The sequence below is a fragment of the Coffea arabica genome, chromosome 7e (assembly GCF_036785885.1).
Source record: "Coffea arabica cultivar ET-39 chromosome 7e, Coffea Arabica ET-39 HiFi, whole genome shotgun sequence".
NCBI classification, from domain to species: Eukaryota; Viridiplantae; Streptophyta; class Magnoliopsida; order Gentianales; family Rubiaceae; genus Coffea; species Coffea arabica.
The window spans coordinates 19582694-19607660 of NC_092323.1; the positions used below are offsets into that span (position 1 = coordinate 19582694).

Here is a 24967-nt window from a genome sequence, read left to right on the forward strand (position 1 = left end):
AATGTTTATCATCATGAACGGATAGCATCACAACATGTTTTTTAGATGCTTCAACTTTAGACCGAATTTCTTCACACATTATATTCAAATTGGTTCTAAGCAAATTCGAGGGTACCAGCATTGTCATCTCTTTTGGGGGCCAGTTGAAGAATTTTATGTAGAGAAATAGCTCGACTCATGCTGTATCATATGCATGAAACAGAATTTCTAGGTATTTTGTCCAAAGGAAGCAACTTGTATGGCTTAAACGATGCATTTCCAATGGGCAATACCTGAGCTTACAATTTACTTTTCTGTTATTTGTACATGAACCATAATCTGGAATTCAACAAAGTATAATAAATGTTCTCACAAAATTGAGTCTTTGGTGGACATTCTCTTCCATGTTATTAACCTTATCCCCTCTAATGCCCGCAAGATGTAAGCATGTTTCTGACGGAAAAAAAAAAAACCACCAACAGACTTCCAAACAGAAGTCAACAATCTCTCCTGTTGCTTTCATGAAGGTCGATCTTTTTCCCACTGTAAAGGAGTTAATGGATGAAGAGGTTGCACCAGCATGTGCCAAATAGGAATACAGAGGGGCTCTGTCATCATTGGCATCCATCTCATCGTAAGCAGAAACTAAACTGGCAAGTGCTTTCTTTCTGCACTAGATCAGCTATATCAAATCCGCCTCACTTCCATGTAAGACCTTAAAAGGGAAGTCCTAAAGGCCCACCCAATATGACCGACCATTAGGGTTTTGTACAGGTGTAGAGACAGGAGAACTTACGCACCATTCATACCAAACCTAGTTCACATTGAAGGAAAAGCAATGCATCAGTACATAGTTACCAAAGGCAGAGCAGAAGAAACGAATCTCCTGCTTCCAAATAAAGATCCTGCCCAAGCAATGGCAGGGAGCTAGGAACTGGTTCAAGAACAAAAGAGGTTTTTCTAGGTCCGGGGAACAGAACAGGTGGTGGTGATTGTGGAGAGTATAAAGTTTGATTAAATATCTAGATAACTACTTAAGCATGCAAAGCAAATCAAGTACCTTGGTAGAACCACAGCAACGCCATAGGTGAACTGTTAATGGAATACCCGGCTGGACGCAGACTGGTGTCCTCAATGGGAAAAAGATCGGAAACCTGCAAGATCAAGATCGTTATCAAGTTAGAAAACACCAGCATGCTCTGTAAGCTATTTAACATTTTAAGTTTTTACATAGTGAAGATGTAACAGGCTTCCAGAGATAAGAGGTATCTGGGAAACAAAACTTAAAACATTTACACACTGTTTTTATGGTAGATTCTAGGGCTCATGCATGTGTATTTGCACTTCTGTTATAGAGATGAATGCAAAACCCAAAAAAATACATACATACATATATATATATATGTGTGTGTGTGTGTGTGTGTGTGTGTGTGTGTGTGTGAAAAGAACATGCTTGGGGATTTAGGAATGGAGAAAAAGAAACATTTGCCACACAAATGCGCTTAAAAGAGTAAAAAACATATTGTCTCAGTGGTATGTTTCTACATCACTCAACTATGTTCAAATGTGATTCTTAAATGCATAGTTTACGCACTGTCAGTTTTAGAGTAATCAAAGGAAATATTAAACAAGTCACCTTATGGTCTTTGGGATCCTTCAATGCACACATAAGAAAAACAAGAACTTAAGCATTTCAGGGGGGAAAAAAAAGAAAGAAAAAAACTATCCCTCAGCCCATTCCATTTTTTGTTCAATATCCCTGATGTCCCCAAACCCTCCCCCTTCGCACCACTTCACACATGCAAGCCCTCACCATCGACCTCATTCAATCCACAACCAAAACCAGAAATATTTAAATATTTCTTGTTTGAAGAGTACAAATGGTGCTTGAATATATTTTTTTTTAATTTGAAATTAGGCAGTGATGATCAATCAATGGTTTAGTAAGAGATGCAAACTCTTTTTAAAGGTAAAGCCAGATGCTTGCATTCTACCTTGTACAACACTAAGCAGTGAATATTTTCAAGTTCCTGCGAATGATGTTAATAAGAGGTTTGCCAAACTGGGCATTAGGAAGGCAGTGCAGCAGGATGGGCTTGATGGATGAGCCAAAGTGGGCCCAGATATGAGTGGTAGGGAAATTCAATAGGTGCACAAGCTGGGCTCAGGAAGGAAGAGTAAATCACTAAAGGAGGATTTTGTGTTAGGGGCTTCTAGGAGCAGCAGGACTGGTAGACTAGATTGGTGAAGGAGATGAGGAGGGATGGGAGATGCTGAGGAAGTGGAGGTTTTGTTCCTGGGTGGTTGGGGTCTTTTGGGAAGGTTGGGGAGGAAGGGGGGGTGCGTGTGTTGTCAACTTGCACCTGAGGTGAATTTTCAGGGTCAATGGATTGAATCTAGAAGGCAGCAGAATCAAAAGTTATAGCAGGTGGTGGTGTTTTTTTTTTTTTTTTTGGGTGAGGGAGGGTTTTCTGGGGAGCGAGGGAGGCAGCAAGAAGGATGCAGGAAGCAGAAATGGTACAATAGAGTATAGGTATATTATGCATGGACAGTGGTTCTTCTATAACAAATTAACTATAAATATTAACACTTTGAGGCTTCAGAGAATTTAGTTGCAATTCCAAATGGATAAGAGATCCCTTGAGATTTTTCCATGTAACATTTCCAAGAACTCAGCTTTTCAAAATTAACTCATTGACACCATCTACAAATAGAAGGAAATATGCAAAAGGATGGTTACTATTTCAAACAACAGAGGCACAGAATTGGGAACTTAGGGAATCCATCATTATCAACTTAAGCTCCATTTTTGAAGGTCTTACAGTAACAATCATTGTGAAGATATACATGCATAAGGTTATTACTCATTACGTCAGGCTTACTACATAATTTGGTAGGCAGAAAAACAAAAGCCACGCAAATCATACCAACTAAACATGTTAGATGTTGCTGTTGATAGCTCAATACCGAGATGTACGTCTTTATAAAGTGTTGCATCAAAGTAGCCAGCAAACCCTATAAATAGGGGCTAAACAGTTAGTCACAGGTAGATATGAAATACTTAAACATAATCAAAGTATATGAAGAAATGCGTTTCTGTAATGAAATTATGTAGTGGCACCCAATCTATTTGCCTAATATTTCAAATCCTAATTCCTGATGGCTATCTATCAAATGCTTAATCCAATTCCCAACAGTACATATGACTAGATATAAAGTAATATAACTTTAGCTATACCTACCATGAACCATTGCTGATCCAGTGTTGCAGGGAATCTCAAACTCAAGTTTCTTATACCGATCATTTTTTCTTTTAGTTGAGCTCTCTGGATGAGCAAAAGTAAACACCTAGCAAAACAGATAACTATTTTAGCTAATTCCTGTCAATACACATACATAAAGAAAAAATTCACTATAGCATTGTATTAACTATAATACAGGCACTTTTGGCATTTTTGTTCTTTAGGTTTTCAGGTCATAATTCTTTTGGTATTCAAGGTCCCTTCGAGAGCTGGATTCAAAATTTGTCGTCAGCTTCTGTCACAAATGATGAGGATTCAGAGATATACATCGTAAGTTTTGCAAACCCTTGTTCAGAAGCCTATGGAGTACAAATAGAAAGCTGATGGTTTTCAAAGATAGTCATTGGAACGAATATGTCAGAAGCTACTGCTTTCGACAATGTAGAAATATCAAAAATCTCTAGCACAGTATTTTGTTCGAACAGCCAGTTAAGAGCCACTGCTCCACTTTCCAGATCTGAACAGATGAAACGTGGATACTTGCATTAGTTCAGCCATTTCTGCCTAAGCAATTGTTCTCGCAATTGTTATGCTTACAAAAAGTTAATGCGCATATGTTATACTTTTTGAGCCTTTTAAACAGAATTATCTGCAACTTGGTTCTCCAAATGTTTCAAAGAGAGATGAACTCACAGGTTGGGTAGAAGCCAGCCTAGCTACACGATGTAGTTTAACAACATAAGCGGTTTCAAAGTGCAAAAGATCTTTGTGTGATTTGACCTGCAATAAATACAAGATCAGCCCGTGCAACATGACAAACATTACAAAATTTCAAATTTCTAGCAAAATAAAAAAGAAAGGAAAAAGTTCGCTAATAGAACCAAATGACAACAGAATTTACATCATTGTAGAGTTTTGATGCCGTAATAGGTTGGATAAAGCTTGTATACCTGAAATGGGTCAATGACGCATGTGAATAAAGAATACATACCCATCAAATTTACTAGCTAAATTTACAACACGTGAGATCAGTAGTTAGGAGAAAAATAAATCATTTCCACCCAAATGCACCATGCCAAATATTTAAATAAGTAAAACATACAAAAATAATACTTATTAAGAAGACCCCACCCATGCCACTATCTCCTGAAATTTCATTGCAAGTCCATGACATGTCTTTTACTTCTCCTGTTACATGGCATTTGTATATCCTTTCCCCATATTGCTCTCGAGATTCTAGTACTGGTCAAGCAGTAAAATTGACCGCGTTTCACCAATATTCAGTATTGGTCAAGCAGTAAAATTGGCTGCTCCTCACCAATATTCAGTATCAACAGCCACATACTAGCTTCCTATATTCCCATAAATGCCATAACTTATTGGTTATCAACTAAGAATGTTATGTACAGCCAATAATTCAGCATGGTTGTACAACTGCAGAAATGGAGATTATGATCACATTCTGGCCGCATGGGTACTACAACTGTCAATAACCCCCCAAGTTTGATGCGCACTGACACAGATAACCAAATTAGTAGTTACATAGCTTAGAACACAACTACATACGAAGAAGGAATTGAAATTCCATCAGGCTTCAAAAATCTTTGTGCTCCATCAAGACACTCTGGTGATAGCTCATTGTCACCAAAAGAACCCAGCAATTCGCTAACCTAAATAAGATGAGAATTATCAAGAATGTTAGCAGTTCTAGATGGAAAAGAAACCACGTTGCAGTCTTATGCAACTTCACTTCTCATCCTTATAAATTTACAAAGAAACATTTCACCTACCAGAACATCAGCTTTCTCGGGAGCATCCCAGCAACGCATGTCACAAGAAACTATAATAACTTCTTTTTCCCAGCCCTCTAGCTTGACCAAGCTCTGCTCAATAAATTTGCACAATGCTCACACAGGTCATGTGATATTAATACTTGCTTGCAAGTACAGAAAAACAGTCCATTCAGGAAGAAGTTAGGGGCAGACAAGCTACCATCCCATGCAGTTTGAAAACAAGAAAGCACACAGTTCTAAATGTTGTATATGCGTTCTTTGTTATAATTCGTTAAAAGGATAAGAGGAGGAAAAGTATTAACTCCATAAAACTTTGGAGAAAATAAATTGACAATCAATTACGATTGGGCTTCCCCAATGAGATCTTTAATCAATTCTTTCAATGCATTAGCAGAAAATAAGGATGAACAAGCAATTCACATTTGATTAGATTACTTAACAAAATTAGTTCTATTAAAAGAAGTACTAGCATAAAACCTAGAATTCAACTATCATACATTCTCACACTCTAATCCTTTTGTCCCTTTTGACTGGATCATGTGAACATCCACATTAGAGTTTTCATAGCATTCTGATTGGTTTTGCAAGGTCATTTAGAAACAATCACAAGCCTTTAATGCAATTCTGTGTTGAGTGAAATCAAACCAAAAAGTTCAATATTTTTCTCTGCTTTATGCAACAAAAGCATAGCAATGTGGCTTACAGAGAATAGTTTACACTTGTCACAATGATTACCACCAGTTCAGTTCTCATGTATAAGTAAAATGCACAACTTTAAATTTCATACATCTTAACATCATAAATATGAATACTTTTTTGCAAGTGGCCCTAAGAGTTCCTTTCTTAAATGAAGGCAACTTGTTGATGCCACAGGAATGGTGTGGCCTTAGACTCCATCTGCAGCTTGGACAAGGTTGGGCCACATGCACATATGCAGCCTGGCAAGCCCTGTAGTACATGAGAATTCTGAAGGCCCTGCTGAGTTTGGATACTGAATAGCAAATTCTAGCGGTTAGATGCATTTGATGGGCTTCTCTTAAGTGAGAGAAGTGAGGACTCATTTTGTTGCTCACAAATTAGGGTACTGAGAAAACTCTCATTATGTGGTTGTTCATTAAGAGATTAGGCATGCTCACATGAAGATAAACTGCTCTCAGTTAAACTGTCAACTCTTCTTTAAGAAATTGGGCCTTCTCACTTGAAGATAAACTACTTGCTGAGCTGAAATCTTGGGAAAAAGTTCATTAAGAGCATTAAAGAAAATTAGGATTCTTCAACTTGTTCACCTTTTCTACTATCGTCATATTCAACCTTCTCCACCCTGGCATTTTCAAGCTCCCTCCATCTTTCTTTCTGTCCTCTAATTTCATGCTCACAAGAAGACAAACTACTGTTTGAGCAGAAGTGCCAACTTTTCTTGTAAGTCTTTAAGCCTTCTCACTCAAACTATTTGTGGAGCTATAATCTTAGAACAAGGCTCTTTAAGAGCATTATTGAAAATTAGGAATTCTTTAACTTCTTCCACCTCTTCTACCCTTATATTATGCAAACCTCTCCACCACCCTGGCATTTTCAAGCTCAGTCCATCCATCTTCCTTTCCTCTTGAATATAATTGCCATCTTTGCATTGCACTCTTACGCTTCCCCTCCCTCCATCCCCCCTAAATTGTTGAAGTAGTAACAGTGTCAGTTCCAAAGATGAAAGTGAGTCCATTAGTCAAGTAGACTTTTCAGAAAAGAGAACAGATGTAACGGTTCGATATAGATGACAATGCAGGAGAGGGTTTTGATGTTGGGACGGAACATTCAGGTGTGTGAAGATGATAGTGAGTCCATTAGTCAAGTAGACTTTTCAAAAAAGAGAACAGATGTAACGGTTTCGGTATAGATGAAGATGCAGGAAAGAGTTTTGATGTTGGGACAGAACATTCAGGTGCATGAAGATGATAGTGAATTCGCAGGGGAAGAAAGAGAATTGACATGAGAGTTGCCCCAAATAGGAGAGGGACTTGACCTGAATTCTCCTCTAAAGGGGGACCTGGCCCTGATGAAGATGAACTTCCCAGGGATGTTGGGCTGGCCTTATTAAGACTGGCTTCAACCCCCAACAATGGGGCCCTAGTTGGTGACCTCCATGATTGGCCTCTTTCAACTGAAGTTGCGGATGGGCTCCACACTGGTCTCAAAGTATCTTCTCTCATGTTGTAGTTGGGTTAGGTGTAGAAAAATGCCCCTCTAGGACATTACCTACCTAAGGATCTAGGGTAAGCTATATGTGTCATCATCCAAATGCTCATATTTCAATCCATCTAGATGGGGGCACTAGAATAAGAATGTTAATTAGAAGCGTCAAGGGCTGTATCTAGCAAACAAGACCGAGGGAGCTCAATGTTTCTGAAGATGATCTTAGATAATCTCAACATGACAGAAATCCTCAATTGCAAAGATAAGTAATACGTCTCAACAGGTCATAAAATTGGGGTTCCTCCCCTTGCAATTTCTAGCTTTCCTTGTAACAATGAATAAATATAGCAACTAAGCAACATAGAAACTTTTATGCTACTTAACAATACAATGCATCAAAATTTACAGGATTATCAAGCTGCTATTTTGTCTGTCAATCCATGAAAAAATGCAGATTTTCAGATCTCCAACAAAAGCACCATATTCTACATCAATTTCACAAGCAAGCACCATTAATCATTTACTTAATATATTTCAGAATTGGATTTGAGGTTGCTACACCCCTTTATGGAAACATAATCCTTCTATGAGTTCTTCATCCCACAAATATAACAAGTGCAAAAATGAGGCCTGGAGCTAAAACAAACCCAACCAATAAAGTTGCAGAACCCTCAAAATGTGACTGCATGACTTAGGTCTAGGTTGGCAAATGCATTTATAGCACAAAGATGTGTATTCAGGAAATACAACTTACATGAAGAGTAATAATTGCATTTGGATTTTTTTCTACAGCATAAACTCTCAACTTCCTCCCTGTTTCTTCAGCTGCCTAAAAACAACAATAATCATTAGTTTCAAATCCTCTTCAACTATCATGTCTATATATGATAAGGCATATCACCTGCAATGCAGCTCTGACAAGAGGCCCTCTGCCCGCACCAACAACCATCAATACCTGAAAGTAATCAAACCAGAATCTTTCAGATTCACCAGCCATTATAAAGTTAAGTATATCACACCATTAGTGACTAAACATCTTACAGTAGTCAAAGCAGATGCTTCCTCATCCGAAACCCTATCCAGCAAAGCTTTAGAAATTGCTCTTTGGTACTGCCAGACGTAAAGCATCAAGTAGCATCAACATAAACTAGGTATCTAATTTAGCCAGTTACTTCATACTAATGTTTGAAAGGTGAAAGCATTAAGTAAGGTATTCGCAAATGGTGAGGCGAAACGAAAGTACCATAGGGTGGGGAAAATTCATATTTTTAGGTATTTTAACATTCAAATAATTCCTTAGATGTGAGATATAAATGCATTGAAAATGACTAAAAGGAAAGAGACACGCCATGCATGTCTGTTCAAGTGAAGAATTACTTTCAGCTATATTAGAATTTCAGAAAGGTAACACTGAACATTCATCCGGTATATGTTGGTAACAGGAAGAATGTTTTCATCATATTCGGTACGACCCTAAGCTATCACGTTCCACTTCCAACAAGCTTCAGACACTACTCCTCGTTGGCAACATACTTTTTTATTGTTTCAAATTGTTATGCTTTACTCCATGAATTTCTCCTTTTAAGCCTTTATGCAATCTCAACTGTTAAGAAAATGTAAAACAGAGCAATTATTTTCCCTTCCTCCTCTCCCGTGTACTTGCAGGCTTTTCAAGCTAAAAGTAAGTTGACTGAAGGCTCAGAACAATGTTGTATACATAATAAATCGTCCCAGACTGGCCCAGCTTGAATGAATATCTTGAGTGAGTCACATTTGCGCATGGAGGTGTTTCAGTTTGCTAGTTTTAACTCATGAGCCCACTTACATGTGTGTACAATTCTCTTCTGAAAATGTATACATTCAGATGAGTAATTGAATGGAAAAACTGTAAGTCAAATATCAGAAACAGTAAATGGAGATTCCCATGCAATTGAAGTTTGTGTGAAGGAAAAGACAAATTAGAATACACAGCATTTCCTTCTTAGCAGTCCACACTAGGTAATTACTTCGAAGACGGGCGAAAGAATGGCAATTTATAAAGTTCTTACAAATTTATATTTCTCCAAAATATGACATCATAATACACACACACAGATAAGATCTAATGATAATTACAGACAAGTAAGATTGTTATTTCGGAAGAAAAAAGTAGACATATAACAGTCCATGGTGTTTCATCATAATTTTTCTAGCCTATCTAGGATAACTATTCTGCAATTTTCAAGTAAAGGCCAGTCAGCAGGTCCATGGCAAACATGGCTTTCCGAATCAGAACATACCTGTATGTATTTTACTGTGTCCTTCTCAAATGTTTCATAAGTTTGAGCCTCCAGATTATCCATGAGAGGCTGCAGTGGAAGACAAATGACAAAATCCAACAATCAGTGAAAAAGGATTGCTGTCTGAATTTGAACAAAGCAAATAAATCTGAAGTGGGAACATTGTACCTGCAACGGTGATTGCAAGTAGTCCCTGTAGCCAAGCTGATAAAACAGCAACAGTCAAACAATGCATGATATACTACCAACTAAAAAACAAAAACAGGAAAAAAAATCACTGTATGTGTGCCTTTCTTGTATCAGACCGGGGAGGCTACCTCAAAGCGTTCTTGCTCTGGAAGAGGATCCATCCTTTGATACAGATAAGCAACATAGTCCAAATAGGAACGCAAAGGATGTAGATGAAGACCTGACTAAGAAGATAATTATAAGGTAGAGGACACTAAACAAACTACTTCATTATGATCAAAAAATCTAAAGCATTAAAACATAGGAAAACCATCTCAATAATCACAACAATGCAGCTTCATTTCTCAACCACTGAAAGTGAACAGAAGAATAACAGAATAATAAAAAAGAACTTCTCCATCAAAAAGAAAAAGGCAAACTCCAAACATGTTCAACAAGTATTTGTAAGGCACTTTTCAATGGCTAAACGACTATGAGGTACCTTCATTGTGGTTATCAGAATTATTGGCAGTTGTATCCAAATTTCCAGGAGGCAGACTGTGTAATTGTTCCCCAGAAATCACTATCTGAAATATATAACAAGATTAACTCAAAAAGCAGAGAGACAGAGATCCATAAAATTTTAAAAACACTGCACATCAACACACTTAGATGACATGGAATCACTTTATAAATGATGGCCAAGTCATTTTGCAGGATAGGACACCAACCATTTGCTAACACAGTCGAGGAGGAAAAAAAACAGATCCACATTCTTCACAGCCCTCTTGCTAATGAACTAGCTAGTACTATCAACAGCATATTAACTAATACGACAATTAAACTACCTCACTAGAGAAGAACTCCATGTATGATTTATGAATTTAATTTGTAAGGCAAAAAAAAAAAAAAGCAAAATGAACACCAAAAAAATTGCAAACAACAGAGATAAGAGACATAATGCCTTTGTAAACCAAATAGAACATCCCTCAAGACATAACAATTGAAAAAGAATGCTACCTGAATTGAATGATTGAAAAATGCTGCCATCAGGTTTTGGTGGCGTTTAGATAGACATGGATAGCCTCGCGCATTCGTTAGAAAAGACTGGCAAAGCAGTAGAGTTATATTCCTAAGCACCTTATATCAATGGAAAAAGCAAAGCAAGACAGCCCTGCGAGACAGCAGGAATACATACATTGCTACTGATAATGGCTGCTTTAACAGATTCGCCAAACCACCGTCCAAGAGAATTTGCAGAAGGTAATGAGGGCCTAATAAACCAATAAAATTAGCTTTCGGAAGTTTGTGAATTGGAAAGATGATCTACATTTTAAAAGGTCATGAACACTCACAAAACATCAAGTGCAACTGATAACTGACTATGATGTTCACATAGTAGACGAAAAGAATTCCACAAGTCCCAAGAATCAATCTGCAATTCATGCAATCAGATAAAAACAAAAGTCACAAAAAAGAAAATCATACATTACGTGTGCAAGCCAAGTGAAACTGTAATATACTTTCAATTACTTTTCATATATCCACAAATCTACTTACTTTTTGGTATGTAAAACACACTTGAAACTGTAATAAGGAATGCTAGAATAGATCATATTGCAAATAAGAAACCCAAAAACATTTTAAACCTTAATTTGGAGGGTCACTCTTTTTTTTCTTTCATTTTGAGAAGGTAATAATTTTATAAAGATGCACCAAGAAGGCACAGCTCAAGATTAAAACAAAAAAAAAGAAGTTATCTTCTTAGACCACATGACCCCAATCACAAAAAATCAACAAAAGAATGACTAATAGCTGAGTAATTGGCATATATCCATAAAACTAAGGGTGTCACAGAATTAAAATTTGAGCTCTTCTTGATTTTGATGGTTTCCATTGGAAACTTTGCTGTTCCACACTCTCCACAGCATCCAAAAGATACACAAATCACATATCTCATCCAGCTCTCTTCCTTTTGAGTAAAATTTCCAGCTTGGTAAAATGTCACGAGATGCATACTTTGATGCATCTATTAATTTATAACACCAAAACAGAAATTCCCCGAAAAAAGATTTCTTGGGCATTTTTCTTTCTTCATACCATGCACTACATGTAGATAGATAACAAACCCTGCCATATAATTTAATAAATATCTCAAGCAGATAGAAGTGCTAGAACTATATATTTCTACATCCTAAAATGCAATCCACCCAAAATGTTTGACCATTAACTCACCATATGATCAGGATTTGCACCTCCAGCATCACTGTCGGATTTCTCTAGTGGAATCCTAAGCCATAACTTCACACAGAAATGCAGTGTGTAAACAAATAGAACAGTAAAATAAAGAGAAGATACAGTAAACAGAAAAAACAATAATTAGAAAAAGCAGATGGTAAACTTAAATTTGAGATCCAGTTTTGAATGGAACCTGCATACTGGTTAGATTCTGCAGAATTTCATTCACGCATCTAGCATAATTGGCACAGGATGGTCCCTTGGGTGAAGGAAGAAGACATGCCTGTAGGAAAAAAGTAATCAGTTTCTTACACATATATGCAAATACAATGGGATGAAAACATTCATATGTATAGAAAGAAAATGAGACCTTAAGCCTTCAATTCAATTTCTACCAGCTAATGCACTGATACCATTTACCTCTTTAGATTGACAACATTTATAAACATAAAAAATTCTCAGTAGCACAAGAAAAAAATAGTGCAAAGATTTTCAACGTAAATGAAACCGCAACTTCCTATTACTGTCAAGTTTATATAATGAATATGCACAATAGCAATCATTATGAAAATAAGATATTCATGAACCAAACTTTTAAAATTGAAGGAGTTTTTTTTTTTTTTGGGGGGGGGGGGGGGTGGAGGATTCCAGCTGACAGTAGAAAGAAAAGATAAGAGGGAAGAGAATTAGAAGGGAAAAATCATAACGAAGTAGAAAAATGAACCTTGCGCTGCCAATTTGCAGATTCAATTTAAAATGGAAAAGCCAAGGGCATATGGGTTGCATGCACAGATGCAGGAATTATAACTTCTGATTTTTTTATGGGATAATTTCAGAAACCTCCCTTGAGTTTTTTAATAATTTCATTTAGCTTCCTCGAGGTTTTAAAAATTACACATACCTCCCTTGTCATTTAAAATGACAATACTACCCTTAAATATTTTAATGACATTCCCTTGTTTGGTATGTTTATACTTAGAATGACTTTTAAAATTATTTTTTTTATTCTTTTTCTTCTTATACCCATTTTTAATTTTTTGCCAATAAAATTATAGGACTACCACTATTACCTCTAGTTCCTATTGTAACCAAATGTCGAATTAGTGATTTTTTTGATGAATTAACTTTATATGCAATCCCATATTTTTGTTGTTCTTTATTTTCTATTTTTTGGTATTAAAATTAATAATAAATCAAAAGGAAATGGCCCAAAATCACTACTAAATTATGATAATCCCACTACTTGAAAAATTCATAAACTCTAAATGAATTATTTCAACATTTTCTTTTCTATCTTAGAAATTTAAATCCATAACAAAATACCATCAAAAGTATTCTATCATAGTGATAAAATTATTATTATAGTTGTTTATCAAATAGTAGGTATAGACATAAAAAATTTGGTACCTTCTCTTATAATTATACTAGATAATCTTATAATTGTATAGGAAAGTAAATTAAAACTCATTACACAGGGGCATTTTTGGATATTCATTTAAAAATTTGACAAGTCAATATTGTTTAAAGGTTTTGTTACTAAAACTATCAAATCAAGAAAGGTAGGTGTAATTTTTCAAACCTCAAGGGAGCTCAGACAAATTGTTAGAAACCTCAGGAGGAGGTTTCCGAAATTATCCTTTTTTTTTGGTTGGTGGGGGGGGGGGGGGGGGGGGGGGGGGGGGTTCAGGTGAAACTTGAATGGATATAGTTCAGGGGCTGCCTAACTTATACAAGGCCTAAACTTAGGGGTATGAGGTGTAAGAGGATATAAGACAATGTTTTAAGCCCTTTAGGGGCAAATATTTGGATTTCTAACATCTTTGGGGAATGCACTTGGCCCCCCCCGGGCCCCCAACACTCAAAAAAACAATCCAAGAGGTCTGCCTATGATGGGTTGTATTTGCTCCGGAGGCCTAAAATGTCAGGGCAAGTGATGATATGCTATGTTAGGCACTCTTTGTTCTACCCCAACATATCCCTGTCGATATCACACGACACGGTACTGTTAGGCACTTTGAAAGTTTTAGGGTACATTGAATTTTTGTCATGTGGATGTTGATAGTGCAGGAGGAGAGATGGCCAACAGGCAAGAAACTCATGAGTGGGAAGCGAAGTGGAACATTGAAGCATATCTGTTCACAGCTCAGGGACCTTATTCTGAACAAGTGCAACCGTTATGCCTATCTTATATTCAAACGCCACCCATCCCCCCTCATCTTCCTTCCCATTGACTAGCAATCAATACTAAGGTCCTCATTCCAACTAAGTGAAACCATTGTGCCTATCTCATATTCAATCACCACCCATCACCTCTTACCTTCCTTCTCATTAACTAACATTTCTTGTCTTTCTTTCTCATGAAAAAATCAACTCCAATTTTCCACCAAGAAGAGAGCCATGAATAGATCTGATCCAATGTTCCACTTCGTTTCCCCTCTCATGAGTTTCTTACCCGTTGGCCATCCCTCCTCCTCCTTCAATGTCCACATGACAAAAAGAATCAGTGTACCCAAAAAAAATTCAGTGTGTCTGAAAAAGATCCCATACCAGTACCTGTGTCATGTCACATCAAGACACAGGTATGTTGGGGCGAAAAAAAAAGAGTCGGAGTAACATTGCTCAAATGTTTGCTGTAAATTATTGTTCAAGATGGCTGGCCAGCAATTTGTGCAATGGAGGAATCTTGAACTCCAAACCCCAGCACATCAGCAAAACATAAGATCTACATCTCCAAAATTTTGATGTCCATATTTTAAGTAAAAAGGACACCAATTTCAGTAAAACGTGGAGGACAAAAAATCAGTAAAACGTGGAGGACAAAAAACCAAAAAAATCTTCTTCTATAAGTAGCTAATTTACCAAAAATTGCAAAAAGTGTTAACTTACACACCTGTAAGGAGAGGTGGGAAGCCCAAGATATCTCCTGCTTCAGAGTTATTTCAGAATCCGTACGAAGCACTTCATCTTCAGAATCCAAGTCGATCCAAGAACTGATCTTGCCTAAATGGCGCATGGAAATCTTGTGTTAATACTTGCAATAGAGATCACAAACGAACAAAGAAACATATGGATGGACAAGCACAAAGACAGCAACTAGATCAAATAAGCATAAGATATTGCCAGAAACATACAAACTCAAGGCAAAGCATTCAAGACAAAAAAATGAGACACCTGGAAAGTACTCATTGGCCTATTAGATCCAAGCAAATATTCCACAGTGCAAAGAAATGTCAAACTTCAAAAAAAAATGCTTTTTCCAATATATGCTTTGCAAAAATTACATTCCCCTACTCAAGATTTAGTAAAATTAAACTCAGCCAGATGGAGCATGTGATGAATACAACTAGACCAATATAGATTGGAAACAATTACAGATTCGACAATTTCAATTCCTCACACTAAAGATAATGCATGCCCTCACATTTAAAAAATATTTTAAAAAAAAGGAAAATTATGCACAATCACTTTAAACATTATTCAATGTCGGAATCTCAAATTGTCCTCCTAACATAGAGAAAACATGTTCATAAGTAAATCAACTTCAGATAGTAATGACAACAAGCACAATCAGTAAAAGGAAAAACTTTTAAAGAAGAATTTGCTGCTGAACAACCATTGAGGGTAAAATGGAAATCGAAAGAATACAATCAAATTAAATTTCCTTTTGAAAGATTCCTTTCCTTAAGTGTTGTCATCTCATTTGGTAAATATCCTCATTGCAAATATCACTATTTTAGGGTCATTCAAAATCAGTTTTTCATAACCTTCTGCCGTAGTTGGTGGAATATCTCTCAAACTGTCCTCCTAACATTTAGAAAACATATTCATAAGTAAATCTACTTCAGATAGTAATGACAAGAAGTAAAATCAGAAAAAGTAAAAGCTTTTAAAGAAGAATTTACTTCTAAACAACCATTGAGGATAAAATGGAAATTACAAGAATACAACGAAATCATATTTCCCTTTGAAAGCTTCCTTTCCTTAAGTATTGTCGTCTCATTTAGTAAATATCCTAATTGCAAATATGACTATTTTGGCCTCATACAAAATCTTTTATAATTTCCCACCTTAGGCGGTGGAGTATATCATCTCCAACTTTCATTTATCTATGTCAATTACCACAAGAAGAAAGCCATACCAACAACATGACCACTCCATTGCGAGGGGCTAAGAACTAAGTCTGAACCAGCAAATGGCAGTAAACCAGCTCCATTGCTTCCATCATCCATTAAGCTAGGCCTGTATGTTGGGTCCATCTGCAACATGTCAATTTTCTTGGATGAGATATACAGCAAATTGCGCGCCATTGATCAACCAGAATAATTTGCGTCATTAAGCAAAAATTTGAAATCAACACAATTCGTAAAACCAGATGACATTCAGGACAAGGCAAAGAAGACAATGATAACTGAAAGAAGCTAAAAATGATAAAAAAATTAGTCACATAATGCAAATTCTGCAAGTTGGGAGATCCATAGGACTTAGAGCTGAGAATAAGCTGACCATATTCAGTAAGATGATATGGCTTTAATTACATTCTTATGCAGAAACACTACTGCGGTTTTCCGCTAATTCTTTAAGTTAACATCATAACTACCAAAAGGGTCCATCCAGGTTCAAAAGTGCCGATGCACAATGAAATTTAAATCCTCAGAGAATTGAATAATTGGAAGAAAGGGAAAATAAACCTTCCAACGAAAAATGAATAAGTCACCAGAATATTTACTATATTCAAGAAAAACTTGCAGTCTCAAAATTCTTCTTTGCTTCCATCTCCAAACAGAGGATAAGAAATGGATACTTTCAGTCAACATAATTGCAGAGTACCTCAAACACATGCTTACTTTAGAGTTCATTATATGCAGCACGATCAATTTCAGACCACAGTTGGAGACAAGGATCAGCGAAAATGCATTGTTCAATGAACAGAGACCAAAAGTCTCCTCAAGAGATGACATACATAAAAGTAATTTGCCAAGTTTTTGCCTCCTAATAATTACTCTAACAAAGGAGGTAGGGCAATATCCATGGACCACAAAATCCAGGGAAATTACTCCAGGTTTCTGCATAACCTTTGGAGATGGTTAGGTCAGTTCAGAGTTCCAAGAAAGATGTTTAAGCATATGCAAGCTAATGTGTTTACCATAGACTGTAGGTAATTTTATTTAACAGGTGTAGTTTGGGTCAGGTCAGCCTTATTAAATATATGCAAGCTAATGTGTTTACCATAGAAAGTAGGTATTTCCATTTAATAGGCGTAGTCTGGGTCAGATCAAGGTCAAACAATTTTGGTCAGTAAATGTGTCAGTCGGGTGTGTACTGAGAGTTCAAAAACTCCAATGATTTCATTCTCCAATACATTGATGATGAAGTTACCATCTTCAACATAAAACTAGACAGGTAATAGCGAACGATCTTTAGCCTTTCTTGCCCTCCAATTAACTTTAAAATTCAGCTCTCCTATTAACTCTTGTAATGTGACACATAATATAACACCATCATAGCATAAAATACCACCAGAATTGCTGAGCTAAAATTTGCGTTTATGCAAATATATTTATGATCATACAAAAGTACACGTCTACGATTAGCAAAGGCAAGTGACCGACAAGCAGGTAAAACAATTTGCACAAAAAATTCTGGTTGATGATAAATGAGAAGTACCTACTCATTATGGTAAGTATGGAGCTAAAACTAGCTGTGCCGAAATGCAACCAAAGATGATCATTCCATGAGATGCAAGACATATTAGACCTTTCCAGTAGGAAAAATAGAAATCGCTCTCGAATAATGACATTATCCATCTCCTAAGACGGGCATGCCTCAAAACATCATTCAGAATTACACTGCAAGTAAATAATGCGAAGTGAAAAAACATAGTTCTAGAAAGCCATTACACTAATACCTGATGGACAGGTATAGTTCTCTTAAAACCAGTAAACCAACAGACTCACGTCAGGGTTTTCATATCAGTTGTCAGAAAAGTTCATATAAGACCAACCTATAAAAGATTTAGCAAATATCCTTACAGGTAAACCAATTACCTTCATCTATCAAGCACTACATGCAATTAAATGACAAGGGAAGAAAAACCTCAAAATTTTAAAAAATATCCTGCTTATGCATTATACCATACTGAAGTAAACCAATTCTTTCTTCCATGATGCAAGAAGAGCTTGCCAACAACTTTTCTTCAACAAAGCAAAATATCACTCAGTAACAACTGTAACTCTTCAACAGAATGAGCTAATCCCATAGTCATCCATAAAGTAAAATTTTCTCAAGGACGAAGCCCTTTTTGACAAAGACCAAAAGCATAAGCCACAAGACTAGTAAAGCCTCTGACTCTCCTTTAACATATAAGTATCTAAGTCCTACGTGCCTAAACTATTAAACTTGACGCATCCTCCACAGTGGGGAGAATTTCTGATAGTTAACAAGAAACCGAACCCATGACTTCTGGGAATTAAATAAACAACTTAAGTTGACCACAAGAAGATAATAGCATATCCATAGTGAGGACATCATGGCACCTCCCAACTGATTAGAAAGCTTCTTGCATAAAAGTAGTTTTACAACCCTCAACTTAACCTTCCACTACAGGTTTTTCCAAAATTTGAAGTCTCATATTAAGCATACTTGGCATATAGTAGTCACAATACAATTCCTACCCAGTTTGCTTTGGTCTTATACATTGGACCAAAATTGGTCACAAGAATTTACTAAATCATGAGATAATTTCTGTATGCTGGTGCAGTTATCCTGAACGAATAACCAACTTCAATATGCAACCTTGTATATATCCAAGACATTGTAGTCATTGAGAAAACCAGACATAAAAGTAGGTAACTATTATCTCATTTTTGTTCGCCAAAAGACCATAATTAAAGTACTTAACCGGAATTTTAACTTGTGATTTAGTCATAAAAATGCGATTTAGTAGAACTACTAAGTAGAAAAGGGTAGGTAGGTTCCAATCCAATTAAAGTATTTGAATTTCTTAAGCTTTCAACTAAGAGTTGTCAAAAACAAGAAAACAAATTATAAAAACTATCTAGATTATGAAATTTTTGAAAATGACATACAAATTCAAAATGCCTCAAACTGTTGAAAACATTAACTTTGCCCAGATTTAAATGAAAAATAATGTAGCTAATAGCCAGTAAGTACACTTTTATGTTCCACAATCTAAAAGTAGAAAACTAGGAACTATTAGCACAATGATATAGGTAAGCGCACTGACCATTCACACTCACTGCCAGCTATTCAGCTGATGTGTGATTGGCTAATTAGCCACCAAATGCCAAAGGAACACTGCATTTATGTGCAAATTTATCTGGCAGGAAATATAAGACTACCAAGACACAAGGAAAAAAAATTACCAAGACACATGATAAGAAAATCCAGAAAAGTTGCTTAGCAGAACATGGGAGATCAATGGCTAACTTTCACAAATTAAATGCCAACTAGTGAAGACTTTAACCCTCAAGCGATCTACCAGGTACTGGCCTAGGACTTGGATTTACCAACGACAATAGAAGCAGGAAAAAGAGCACCGAGAAACACTGAGACATGGGGCTGGTATGCAACTTGTATTGCTATTAATTTTAGGACAAAATCTCATAAAGTTTCAAAATTGAGTTTTAGTTTTTCCCTATTTTCTTTGAAAATCAATTAGTAAGGTTGTCAAGAAAGGAAAACCTTCTTAACACATGATTTCTCAACAATAGAAGGTAGACAACTTCCTGAATCCTTTCAGGTATCAGGAGAATGTTAACTCCCTTGATAGCAATTGAAATTCATATGAATGACAAGTAGCATTAGACATTAGGTTTTGTTTAGTTCATAGAACTAATAAATGATGTTCCAAAATCACCAGGAAGTGACTCGCTCAGGTCCACTACACCTAACTTATCCAAATTGTCCAACATGGTTGTACTTAACTCTCAACGTTGATTTTAAATGATTGATTGAATTATGACTTATCCCTACTGGCTTGTTCTGTGTAAATTAAGTTCACTTCCTTGTCTTCATCTCTTACTTGTTCTTCTTTTTCTGGTTTCCTCTACAACAACATAGTATGCAATATTGACCGGGATTTTTAGCACCAGGCAACAGGTACCAAAATTTTGACACTCATTTTTAGTTGTTAAGAAATGGAAATATGGGTTTACAAGACCCCACTGTCAGTTCTCGAATAGCCATCCCCACCCTAGTTATCTATCAACCTCCACATTTTTTTATTATTCTAGAGAAAATGGAAGAGAAGCGATCAAGTAAAGAAAGTGAACTGAGATGTCTCCAGCATGCACAACAAACCACCAGGCCCCCTCATCTTAACCTTCCCTTCCATTATTGCTGCTTATCTCATTCTTCCCTTTTCCCCACCTAGGCTGCCAATTGCTCTTTCTACCTCTCTGCCTCAAAGGTTGTCAATGCATGTTGGAAGAAGTTATAGCAAAATTTTCGGATAATTGAAAAAAATTCAAAAATATTTACAATCCCTCATAAAATTTTTTAGAGCATACAGGCTGAAAAACAATTAGTAGTTTTTGGAATTTCATTTGATGTATTATCTGGATTTTGGTAATCTATGGTCACCACTTTACTGGCCTATTCTTTTGGATCTTCTCCTGAATTTTTCTTAGCCTAGGCAAGTAAAGGAGTTCAATTATGCATGTATGGCAAAGAAAAGTAAAAGGTAACAAAAGAAGGGCGTATCACTTTTAAATCTCATTCCTATATCGTAACAAACTCCAAATATGATAAACAGACTAAATATTGTCTTACAGCCTTTTCACACATTAATGGTCCACTCAATTTTAGCAAGAGAAACAAGGAAGCACACTGGTAGATTTAAAACGCGCTTGAAATATCTCTATTCAAAATCTTCTAGAATACATCAATATTGGACAGAGCCTCCTTCCACCTACAGGGCATCCATGTTTACAACCACATGACACGAGTGTCGGTAGGTACAGAGTACATATCTGACTCAGTCAATCTCAAGTGGGTGTTCTGACTTTATTTCCATCTCAAGGCTATGGTTCTCAAGATGAGAAACACACAACCGCACTATATAATGTTATAATGGAAGAGATAGCAATGAACCTGGTTAAAAGATGGTGTCTTTTGCATTAAAAAAAATCAGAAAAGAAAAATAACAAGAATGAGATGGAGAAGATGGTGTTAAGTGAGAAATGCCAGTAAAAGCCAAAACACCACGTGAGAGTTAAGTTTAACCATGTGAGAGAAATAAGTCAGGTAAGATAAGCATAGCCCGATCTGAATGATCACTCATTGATAATTTTGCAACATCTACTACTAATTCTTGATTTCTTAAATTGGCCAACTCCTTCCACATAAAACTTTACTATGCTTGATGACATTAATTTTTTCCTAGTACTCAAGAAAGTTAAGGAGCTATCTGATTTTCCTTGATAAAGTATTTAATATAGAAAAAATTTTCTCTCTTGAACACCAATTACTATCCACTTAAGTATTCGTCACATATGAAAATTAACAATGTAATATGAACTGTATGAAGTTTTTTTGGTGAAACAAGTATGAGAATCATATGTTGGTGGAGTTCACCACTTACCCATACTTGACTCATTTGACTCTTTTGTACTATAGCGTTACCGTGTACTTGTACATGTTAACATCTTAATGGCTAAACACAAAACCCACCTCACCCTTGTAACATAGTGTTGGCTAATACCCATGTTGGATGTTGTTGGGCTCTTTTACCAAAGAGCTAGCTTTTGGAGTGGGAAGGCCCAAGAACACCCACCATTGGATCAGAGCCCGGTTACAACAACTCAGCCCAAAAAATTTCAGGCAATTTAGAAGATAATCACGCCAAACTTAGGGCCCGATGCATGAAAGGGAAATCATTGGGTTGTCCCACATTGGTTGTAGAAGGGGCTAGGTGTTGGTTTACAAGTGTAAGAGAAAAACCTCACCCCTTAGCTAGCATTCGGGGTGGGAAGGTCAACTAGAGCCTAACACAGAGAATTACCCAGCAAACCTTGTTTTGGAGGTTGTTTCATAGAAAGGAAAACGAGTTACAATTTATAGCATATATTGTACATTCTATAACTCCAAACGCTTCATCAGTAAAGGCTCAATTGCTTCTACCAAGATGCAGTTAGTAAAACATGCAGAAGTGACAAGGTAAGATGACAGCTGGCTAAAGACCTGTTTCAAGGTTATTTTGATGATAAAGTCAACTGCAATTAAATTTTATAATATCCTCCTTGTTTTCAAAGACCTAAAATCAAGATTAAACTCTTCAACCTACTGTCAAACTGGGATAATCAAGTCATAGAAATTTTACCCATTATGAAAATGGACAAGGAATCTAAATAATGTCGCGTCAACAACCAATGAGAAAAGTCAGAAGTCCAATGTTCAATATTCTCAATTTCAAGGCTATTTGACGCATCAGAATATGCTGTCGGTGATTTACTGACCATTCACACATAGCAACACAGCCTTAAGGGCTGATATTGGTGTGGCTGGCTAATTAATCACCAAAAACATGCAAAATTAAATTGAACAAAAAGCATGAATTTGGTGTAAGCATTTTTTTGTAGCATTTTAAACTCCAATTTTACTCCTATAACCACTATAACTAACAACATAACTATCATTTCATCAAATAAATATTAAAACATCATAAATTTGCTTTAATGGTAAAAATTTGAGGGAAATCAGTTCATACATAAGAAACAAAAAGCTATTTACTCCTACATTTCACAGACATTCGTTGTGCATCTAATCATCCACATTTTAGACCAAAAAAGAAAAATAAATGTAAATCAAACACAAGTTATAAATATCTAGTGCTTTTCTCAAAACCTTAGACATGAGAATACAGACTAACCAAAAGGGACACAAAGAAATAATGGGAATACACCATTTGAGCCACTTCATCAATTAACTACTAAAACATCAGAATTTTGCGTTAATAACAAAAATTTTCATGAAATTAGTCCAAAATAAAAAAAAAATAAAAAACTATATATCCCTATATTGCTAGACATTGTGGTGCGCTTAGCATTATTTCCACATTTTAGACCAAAAAATTTAAAAACAAAAAAAAACACACACACACATGCACAACCACCAGAAAAGTGAACGTAAATCAAACAACAATAAAGTACAAATTATCTAGTGCTTTCTCAAACTGTCAGAAATGAGAATACTGACAGACTAACCAAAGAGGCTACAACGAAATCGAAGCCGCCATGGAGGTTAGAAGAGAGAAGCTGAGGCATGTCATCGCTGAACTCCGTCTCCACGCCACAGTATCTAGACTCGCTCTTCTCATCACCTGTCCTCTCTCCAAGCGGCATTTTCCTTCAAGTTTTGGTTAATTGTGAGGGAAATTGAGAAGAATTTGCAGGCGGGAGCAAGAAGAGGGTTTTAGGGAGGGTATTGAACTTTATATAGGGAGTAAAGAGTCGAGAGGTGGTCAGCGGTGTCGGGAAGCTAGGGTTTTGACTACTGCTGGAGTCGGACCGGTGGAGTGCTATTGGGTCATTTTGCATCTAAAATTTTGAATTTTGCTGTATGCTATCCGTCCAAAATTATTAAAAAATATATAAAAAGTTTCCATTACCTTTATTTTGTGTGTATATATAATACAAGTAGATATATTATTTTATCCAAAATTATTAAAAAATATATAAAAAGTTTCCATTACCTTTATTTTGTGTGTATATATAATACAAGTAGATATATTATTTTATCCTCTCATATCAGTCATTAGTTTTCTCCTATCAATCTTATTTTATTTCTCAATGCATGAACTATAGAGTTATTTGTTTAGTCTACTTTTGTGCTCATGATCTATATTTATATCATATTCTTTTTACCTATGATGTCTTAAATATATCATATTCATGATGTTTAAACCCAAAAATTCTTTTAAAAAATGAAAGACAATTCAACAAAATAGTAAGATCAGGTTCTTTAAGTACACATTTGACCACAAGTGAGTTCATGCTACAACGAAACAAGAATAAAGCCACATATTACGCAAGCAGAAAATTCATAAAAAACTATTCAATGGTGTTGAAATGCACTTGCGAACCATCGTTGTATTCTGTTGGCTCCGTTAAATAGTTGCTATAGAACATTATCACTATTAGTAATGGTGTTTTTGTAGAAGCTGGTAAATTTTCTCCTTTTATCACTTTCACATGTATTTTATTTCTTAGAATCTTAACAGATGATTTTTGTTCTTATTTATCAAAAGACACACGTAATAATCCCTCTTGCATCGAAATAGAAGGAAGATTATGGTGCCATAGACTGCATTGTACAAGTAACGAAAAACACGATAAGTTACTTTCAATCACTAATTTACTATATGTTTTAGAGTTATATTAAAACAAATTATTTGATTACAGGAGATTCTTGCTACAATTTGTGAGTAACATATTTTTAGAGATAGCCAAATCATTACCATGTACTATGGAATAGTTAATCAAACACATATAGACTAAGCACTTAGGAAGCTTGCCAAAATGTTTGTGGTTGCTGCTAACATGTCACTCCGTGATTCGCTGAAAAGTTGTCGTCCTCCATGAGCTATGCATGTGACTGGATGCATGCAAATTGGGGTCTGTTGTACATTTGTGAGCCAAAGGGTAATCTTCTCCCTCACGTAATCTTTATGTGACAGAATGGAGCGGCCCTGAAAGTGGTTGCTGATATAATGAAGCGGTTGATTTCATACTATGGTCACTGGACTCAATCTGAGATTACCATTTTGTCCATGTTTGCTTTAATTTACGTTGGGTCTTTTATTGGATGTTGGAATTTGTGGTTTTATTTAAGGTTTCTTGCATCCTTCTACCGATTTCTAATGCATAAAAATTGAATTGATGAGTGTGTGTCTCGAGGTAACCACTCCGTATTGCAACTCACCCATCCATCGTTCCTTTCTCTCTCATCTTCTCTCTCCTGATTTTTCACTTCTCCGTACTAGACCTCTGAAGATCCATTTTTTGAAGAAATCTCCATCAGATGCTTGCAAATTGGGGTATGTTGTGCATTTGTCAGCCAAAGGGTA

General features: G+C 36.1%; 1 protein-coding gene across 1 annotated transcript; it reads right to left on the reverse strand.

Moving 5' to 3' along the window:
* Positions 1-130: 130 nt before the first annotated feature.
* On the reverse strand, positions 131-23458 carry LOC113701962 (protein arginine N-methyltransferase 1.5-like). The gene is made up of 23 exons (XM_027222884.2): positions 23106-23458; positions 16022-16139; positions 14774-14883; positions 12077-12166; positions 11881-11946; positions 11001-11080; positions 10844-10919; positions 10666-10752; positions 10148-10232; positions 9795-9886; positions 9646-9681; positions 9478-9546; positions 8240-8308; positions 8100-8153; positions 7953-8027; positions 5012-5104; positions 4788-4891; positions 4123-4171; positions 3915-4001; positions 3222-3327; positions 2907-2994; positions 1040-1133; positions 131-793 (listed from the first exon to the last, which is right to left on the reverse strand). Exons 1-23 carry the CDS (start codon positions 23241-23243, stop codon positions 710-712), a joined length of 1950 nt encoding a protein of 649 aa, XP_027078685.1. The 5' UTR covers positions 23244-23458; the 3' UTR covers positions 131-709.
* Positions 23459-24967: the final 1509 nt, after the last annotated feature.

What these genes read in the sequence shown, in the direction of transcription:
- LOC113701962 (XM_027222884.2), bottom strand. Translation starts at nt 23,243, where the DNA reads ATGCCGCTTGGAGAGAGGACAGGTGATGAGAAGAGCGAGTCTAGATAC. An exon ending in TTTTCAATCATTCAATTCAG is followed by an intron (nt 10,233 to 10,665) that starts GTAGCATTCTTT and finishes TATATATTTCAG; the next exon opens with ATAGTGATTTCTGGGGAACA. An exon ending in GGAATTTCAATTCCTTCTTC is followed by an intron (nt 4,172 to 4,787) that starts GTATGTAGTTGT and finishes GACCCATTTCAG; the next exon opens with GTATACAAGCTTTATCCAAC.